The sequence below is a fragment of the Perca fluviatilis genome, chromosome 2 (assembly GCF_010015445.1).
Source record: "Perca fluviatilis chromosome 2, GENO_Pfluv_1.0, whole genome shotgun sequence".
Classification (NCBI taxonomy): Eukaryota; Metazoa; Chordata; class Actinopteri; order Perciformes; family Percidae; genus Perca; species Perca fluviatilis.
The window spans coordinates 15,698,454-15,706,276 of record NC_053113.1 but is presented as its reverse complement, the minus strand read 5'-3'; the positions used below and the strand labels follow the sequence as shown (position 1 = coordinate 15,706,276).

The 7,823-nt window shown below is 39.5% G+C and overlaps 1 protein-coding gene across 3 annotated transcripts; it reads left to right on the top strand.

The window, feature by feature from the left end:
- Window positions 1-3,298, top strand: LOC120549813 (transcobalamin-1-like). Of its 3 annotated transcripts, none has more exons than XM_039786956.1 (5): window positions 1-97; window positions 564-668; window positions 852-993; window positions 2,223-2,359; window positions 2,465-3,298. In XM_039786956.1, the coding sequence occupies exons 2-5, from the start codon at window positions 602-604 to the stop codon at window positions 2,524-2,526; spliced, it is 408 nt and encodes a 135-aa protein (XP_039642890.1). In that variant the 5' UTR covers window positions 1-97; window positions 564-601; the 3' UTR covers window positions 2,527-3,298. The 3 variants fall into 3 exon arrangements, with proteins under 3 accessions (XP_039642890.1, XP_039642901.1, XP_039642911.1); XM_039786967.1 differs by having other exon boundaries at window positions 8-83; window positions 562-668; XM_039786977.1 differs by having other exon boundaries at window positions 76-92; window positions 562-668.
- Window positions 3,299-7,823: the final 4,525 nt, after the last annotated feature.

Sequence of the window (7,823 nt, the reverse complement as noted above, 5' to 3'; positions counted from 1 at the left end):
AGCTATAAAAGTTAGTGAGTAAGAGTCCTTCCAACAGAACGAGGACCAGGAGCTACTACTACTACTACTACTACTACTACTACTACTACTACTACAGGTAGGATTTCCCATCATATCTCCTGCACCCTTACAGGTCTGTTAGAGGTTAGAGAGATATAATAAGATCCTGAAACCACCTTTTTAATTATTATTGCAAATGGTGTTGGCTGATTTACTGATTTGACTTTCTAATAGTTTTGACCGTTTTATGTGAGGTGGTACAGTCGGCCTGTATTTGACTTTGAATATTGCATGCAGCCTAAGTTCACACATTTTCATATTATTTTCAATTTTCAGCAGTGGCGGCAGTAAAAGTCTCAAAGACAGGAGCCTTCCATCAGAAGGATTAGAGCTCTGTACTGAGAGATGAATGGAATTATTGAGTTGAAAACTGGTTATAAAAAAAACAATCTTGTCAAAACTTGTGCAAAGCTAAAGTGACATTTAACAGTTTTTGTGAACAATCTTTTCAGCATTTTTTTTAAGGATGATATTTTTTTAATATAATTTCTTTGTCTTTATAGATAACTGTTCAGGTTCAGTCTGGTGTTCAGCAGTCAGAATGATGACTCCCGCTCTCCTCTCTGTGGCCTTGCTGCTGTTGCTTCTTCCTGGGGTTCCATCTGCAGGTAAGCTTCAGAATAGCTTCAGATTTTTTTTCAAATGTTTTTATTGTTACTGAAAATTATTATTTTTTAAATCTCCTCAGCTGTGGTCATTGAGAATAATTACATTGTATTATTACAGTTATAGGATATTGTTTATCCTCCTTATTGTATTTTCTTTACCAACTTTGACTTCCTTTTTTTCAGATCCCACTCTATATCCCATCAGTGTCCTGGTGAAAAACTCTGTAAACCAAAGTCCCAATAAGACCTACAGCACTTCTGTGGTTTACAGAGGAATCTTGCTGGGTGGACTGACGAGACTGCAGAAGTCAAACAAAGGCTTTAGGTAATATCACATCAGCTGTTAGCATTAACCCTATTAGGTCGGCGCTGTCACAGACGACGGAAAAACACGTCGTTCATAACACTTCATATATCTTATTTAATATCTCCAGATCAATACAGTGTAGAGACTTAGTGTTTTTTGTTTAGAACCAGAGAAAAGCGCTGTTTCATGGAGGTCCTCTGACAATTGTAGCCCATCCAGAAGCTTTTTTAATCCATCATAGAATTACATTGTCTTTTAGTGTCTTTCTAAGATAAATAAATGATTATGAATCCAAAAATCAACTTGCGCGTATGTTTCGTTTGCTTTGCGACCTTTGGACCGATCGAGCTAGCCCTTTCCAGAGACCTCGTTGGTGTCTTCATAGCCCTTCCAGAAGACTGAACGGCTATTTGCTGTGTTTTGTACTAAACAGTGATCTATTTTTCTTTAGCTGGCAGCCATCTTTGATAAGGGCAAATGGCCAAGACTTTGACTGACAGCTGTGTTGACCAATCACATGAAGTAATGTGCCCAAGGAGTTTGCTCAGTGAATAGAGAGCCCATAGAGGAGGGCCTTATTCCCTAGGTCTCTGTGTGTGTATTGGGAGATTACAGAGTCCTGAGACGCTGAGACGGCAGAAAGAAGCCTGGAGGCTGAAATGAGTATGATTTGGCTTACTGATGTCAAATAGCAGACAGATAATACACAAAAGATGACACAACTAACTTTTGGGATGAAAGTGTATGGACTTTAGAGGAAAAAATCTAAATAGTTTTATATTTGTGTTAGTTACAGAGTTTATTTTTTTCCCCTGATTGCCAACACCTAAAAGAACACTTTTGTTAGGGAAATTATGATACCTACCTTCCCTAGGGTTATTTATTAAACTGTTTGCATAGAATATTATTATACTGAATACTCTAAACAAGATAACATGGAGCCATTGCGTGTCCTTGTCTGAGTATGGTGTGTTCCTGAGGGCATACATGCCCTCCCAGACCAGATAGGGGAGACATCATCCATCATTTGATAAATGTAAAGATTCTAACAACTTTTCAAAAGCCAAAAAGGAACTGCCATTACTGTTCTCTGTGTGATTTCAATACATTTCTGTGAGATTTAATTTCCATTTAGTCTTTTCTTTTGTCTTTGAAGTCATTTAACAATTCATACATTCATGTGACATCCCTGCAGCATGTGTATCCTGATAGCCCACGTTCTATCCCATCTCCTGTTGTCCTTGCAGGTTCACCTACACACAGGATCCAAACTATGGCCCGTTCCTACAGAGTGTGAACGGTTTGGCTGGAAGTCAACAAAAACGCACCTACTGGGAGCTGCTGGTCAAGCCTGCAAACAACGTGACATTCCGTCCTGATGTCGGTGAGTCAACCAAGAGAACACCTTTGTCTTTATGCAGTCAACATCCACAGTATCTTGTTCTTACTGAAACTGTATAATCTTGTTGCATCTTGATTTTGTTTGCAGGTATTGGATGTTACATCCCAAATCCGAATGACTTAATCATCCTGAACTATGCCAAGTACTAAAGGATGAGCAGCCGCTGGAAATCTCCATGGGATCAAAGCCAGATTCAACTGTATGATTATGTATTTCACATATTATGATTCAACAAAAATGAATTTGTGTTTCTTATTTAGCGAGAAATAAAGGGGTGATAAATGGCTGCTAATGTAAACAGTGTGCTAAATGCAGTAAGAAAACTGACTGTTTATAGTACTGACCAGCAAAGAGCTGACTTTATTTTCCCATGGGAATCCCTACCTTCACCTTAAATTGTTCTGCTTGTTAACCAGATACTTTCTCATTCCTTCTTTAATAACATACTACTGTAATACACCTGCTTTGTGTGAATCTTTATGAATCAAGACTAAAGTTAGGGAGGTTATGGAGGAATTAAGTAAACATTTTCACTTCTATTTCAAAATGTTTGTGTAATGGCAGCCATAACATTAATGAGCAGGTGCTGAGGAGGAGAAGAATGAAGAGAAAGAGAGACAAATTGGCTATTTTGGCCTTTTGTGGGGTTATGGCTGCAAATTCACTACAGGGGTCTGTCTGACCGGACGACCGATTTGCAGCAGTCTGAACGTAGCCTAGACTGCTGAAACACATTGGATATCATATTCAAAACGCAAACATAATGTCAGCTGTTTATCCATAATGTTAATTAACCTTTGAACCCCCTTAAAAGTCAAACATGGAAGAATATTTATTATTCAGATGATATTATAACTCAACATTAAACACAGATGCATGTTGTTTGTTTGTTCACTTATGAAAATACATTGTCAAACAACACCGGCTCTGATCTCATGTTGATGTACTGTGGCTGCTGAATCTTCACCACTTAGTAAATTTCAGGATGATTTGCTCGTTTTCACTGGGAATGTAGCATCCAATACCTGCACAAAAAGATCCATAATGTGATATACAGTAAAAATGACTACAAGAAAGACTGATCAACAGACATATGCATAGTGGACTTACCAACGTCAGGTCTTATGATTTTGCCATCTGGAGTCTTAACCAGCAGCTCCCAGTATGTATGGTCTTTATCATTTCCAGCCACTCCATTCACACTCTCCAGGTACGGGCCATAGTTTGGATCCTCTGTGTAGGTGAACCTGCAGGACCAAACAGAAGAACAATTGATTTGTTAATCTTAGGTGAAGTTATCTTGAACTAATGCGCTCTAGTTTTCAAATAAAGGCAACACGAGTAAAGAGATGAAACCGTGATCAGAATTTATATAGTCTTGCTTTGCCAGACCCTCCTCCACAATGCTGCAAAGGAGGGTCTGGCTAGTCCACGCGGCATTCCGGGATGGGAGAAAAACGTGCTCTGGTTTATTGGCATTCCTTTAAACCAATCACAATCGTCATGGGCGGCGCTAAGATCCGGAGGAGCCGCTGCAAAATAGCCTCAGGAAGGCCAGCCTCTGTTTCACCTCCTCAGCATCCATTTTCGCTTAATCGAAAGCAACGCATCACCTGACCGCTCATTTACCGCGCAACCCGGAGCGCAAGCCCGAGCCCGTGTAAAATGATAGAAATTAAGACCGAACCCGACAAAGATCTTCAGCTCTAGTGCTAGGCACTGGGAAAAGCAGCGGTGCCGATGCAAATAGCTTCTGGAAGGAACTTGTTTTGGTAGAACATGTGTACGTTCAAAGGTTGTTTTAGTCGTGCAACAGAAAACTCAGATTGGACAGATAGTCTAGCTAGCTGTCTGGATTTACCATGCAGAGATCTGAGGTGCAGTTAACCATAGTCCTCAGAAATCATCCAGAGTTTAATTCCAACACAAAGAAAGCGGAAGGAAACGGACATTGGCGAAAAGACATGAATCCGGAGCAAGCCCGGAAGTGATATCGACTAGTATTTATATGACTGGCTGATCATATGATTGCCCTTACATGGGGTAGGTTTCTGATTCTGAAAACGGGTCAAATTTGACCTGAAGACAACGCAAGGGTTAACTTACTAATAGGTTGGACTTCTCAACAACAACCATTTGCATCATTGTAGAGAATTGTTTCCCAGAACTTGTCTTCTTCATTTCCACTGCAGGGGACTGCATGGGTTTCAGCTGCAGAAATGTTGCTGACAGCCAGGTGTCTTTTCAGCGATATGTTTACTGGGAGCTGAAACCAACAACAGACTAGAGAAGTATCCATTAACGTTTAATTCCCTCGGTTGCAACTTTGTTGTAATTTAGTTATTAAGTTATAGATAGTCTCTATATAATAATAATAATAGAGTAAAACACAGGATGATAATGAACAAACCTGAAGTTCTTCATACAGCATGACTCAAAGACAATCACGTCTTTAAACCTTGTCGATTTATTTGATTTGATATATCTTAAAATAAATAAATATTATTGCTTAAACCCATTGGTTAGCTGATATGCTGAGATTGCCTGAAGGAGGGTCTGACCAGCCTTTGTCTTATCAGAGAAATGTATAACAGCTTTGTCTCCACAGTTTTCTTAAAGCTGCAGTAGGTTAGATTGTGAAGAGCCAGGACTTTGCCAACAAATTTGAACATCAATAACTTCTCAGTCCCTCCTCCCTTTCTGCTGCAGCCCAAACCGTCTCCTAAGCCCCTCCCACACAACGGAGTTTGACAGAACTAATGGCATGTCAGACAACATGACTAAACACTAACACAACGTTAACTTTACTCACTAACAGTAAAACGATGCTAACTAGCAGGCTACCGTTAGCCATTTCAGCATCATATCAGACCGACCACTGTGCTAACGTTACTATCATCCTCACCAACGTAGCTTTGTGGACTTTTGACTACTAATAACCAGAGGAGCGGTCTTTTTTTTTTTTTTACATAATTCATGTAGTTCTACTGGAACATAGGGTCAGTTTCAGCAAATATGACATAAAGTTAGTTTTATAAGACTTACCTACTGCATCTTTAAAGTAACTATGAGGACCTTTTAATTGTTTCTTGAACTGTTCAATTTTCCATCTGATGATTTTAAATGACCAGTAACAGAAAACAAGACTAACAGTGAAAAGAAAGCTTTTATCATACAGTTTTTATTAATGCCTTTGCACGGGTCCGATTTCATCTCTCATTTTACCCGGTAACGCTAACTCAGTAATACAGTGGGTAATACAGCACCAGCCGGCACACTGAAAAGACCTTTACGACAGCAGGTGTGGTAAAAACACAACCGCTATTGTCCAAAGGGGCCGCAAGAATCAACACAAACTGAAAGTTCCTCATAGCCACTTTAAAGTTCAGTTTAAAGGTGATTGGAGTACATTGTTTACCTGTTGAAAACAGAGGATAGAAAAACTGAATTTCAAGTCATTTATTGTTGGAATACAGTTAAAAATATTTGGTATTGCACTAATAAACATTTCAACTTACCTGACTCTGGTAGCATTTTTGTCGTTTTGTATTGTTGATGTAAGACAAGGAAGCAAGTTGCAAAATATTTCTAATTCCTTGAGTGGAACACATTCTGGTTTACGGGAAAATGTGGGTGTATATAGGCATGCTCTGATGGAATTTTTACAACATGAATAAACTGAGCCTTTGTGTAGTTGATAGTTGGTGTTTCCCAGCCATTGTGGAGAGTTGGCATCCTCAGAGGCTACAAACAGGGCAGGAGGTGCTGACATTTCTTCATCAGCCACATTCAAAGTACAGTTTAGACTGGTTTTGCTGACATTTTTCGTGTTTTGCAAGTAAATACAACAGCTTTTAGATGGTAACATATAGTTATTATCTGTATGCAGTTGAATATTTCAACCTTTTATTGCTTCTAACCTTCTCTGTCATCATTCAGTTAAAATGTCAGCATAGCCGATCTCACAGCCCAGCTGCTGTCATTAGCCTGTGTTTTTGTTTATTTTGTCTGAAGATGCCGGGACCATAAAATAATGGTTTTTTCTGCAGCTCAGCAGCTTGCTAATGACTGCTGGTCAACATAGTATTAATAAGCCACAATCAAATGTCATTATTGTTCAGTTGTCTGACAACGTAATCAAAAAAGATGTACATGAGAACAAGTAAATAGTGATTTAATCTGCATTAAAACACATTGACGGTGTATAGAGCAAGACTGAAAAGAGCCTTCACTGCAAGTAAACACAACCTCTTATATACTGTATACTGACAAGTGACAATCCCAGGAAGCTTAAAGTGAGCACTGGGGTAGTTGACAAGGTGTTCCTTTGTTCAAAAACATTACAAAATGTTCTTGTGTATCATTTTTAATCTGAAGTCCAGTCTATTTGGCAACTGATAGACTTTCAAACATATAAGGAAAACATACAGTCTGAGCTCGAAAGTAGAGTGGAGATACTGTCAGCGGTGGCAACATGTGATACACCCAGAGTAACTTGGGATAAAGTATCTATCCTCCCAATCGTGTTTTATATCAAAGGCTACAGACATTTATCTTACACTATTCAGCACACTCATTCATCCAAATGAGACTAGATTGTCAACTCTCTCTTTCATTTTGCAAATAGGGACTTTGTGGGCTTTTGAGGAGTTTAGAAAGCAATTTAGACAGCGTGATCCTTGGTGGTCATTGCGTCATTGGTTGTGGCAGTGGCTGAGTCACTGAGGTGTGCTTGTCAGATGCTGGTATTGTGCACTTTTATAAATGTAATTTATAGGTTTTATGTGTTTGTGTGCATTTATTTGTGTGTGTGTGTGTGAAGAGGTGAAGGTTGTTAGGCAGACAGGAGTAGAAAAGAGTATAGCAGCAGATAGTGGTAGACAGGTGGAGGCAGGTGCAGAAAAAGGGACAGATAGGGGGGTTAACAATGGATTCCAAAATAGTGCGACAGCTGCTGGATCTGTGACTGTGTAACTGGTATCCCAAAGAGTCAACCAGCAAAGAAAAATACATAATTCAGAGAAGAGCTGACATCTTTAGGTTAAAGGTTGAGGATGAAATCCATATGGACAGTGATCATCTGCCAAAATATTGAGGCTCTCTGACACACCGAGCTGTGGTTCAGCTGAACCTGCTGCGCTGGTTTAGACCCAGCAATCAGGTCCCCCTTAGCACACAGCTGGACTATAAACTGCAGCTAAGCTAGTCAAATGCTAAGTGACAGAGCAACAGCCCCATTGTGTGTATCCATGAGGCCTAACCAAAATGTTTTACTTGAAGAGTGACATTCCTTCTTTTGGGGATGGTGTGTTAATTTAGCTTATCGTCTCCACTGTGCATTGTTCATGATTGAACATATTGTCCTATGACTTTGAAATGGAATGTGACACGGATAGATCTCAGCCTAATATGTGATGTGTGCTTGTTTTACGATGATATGACGTGT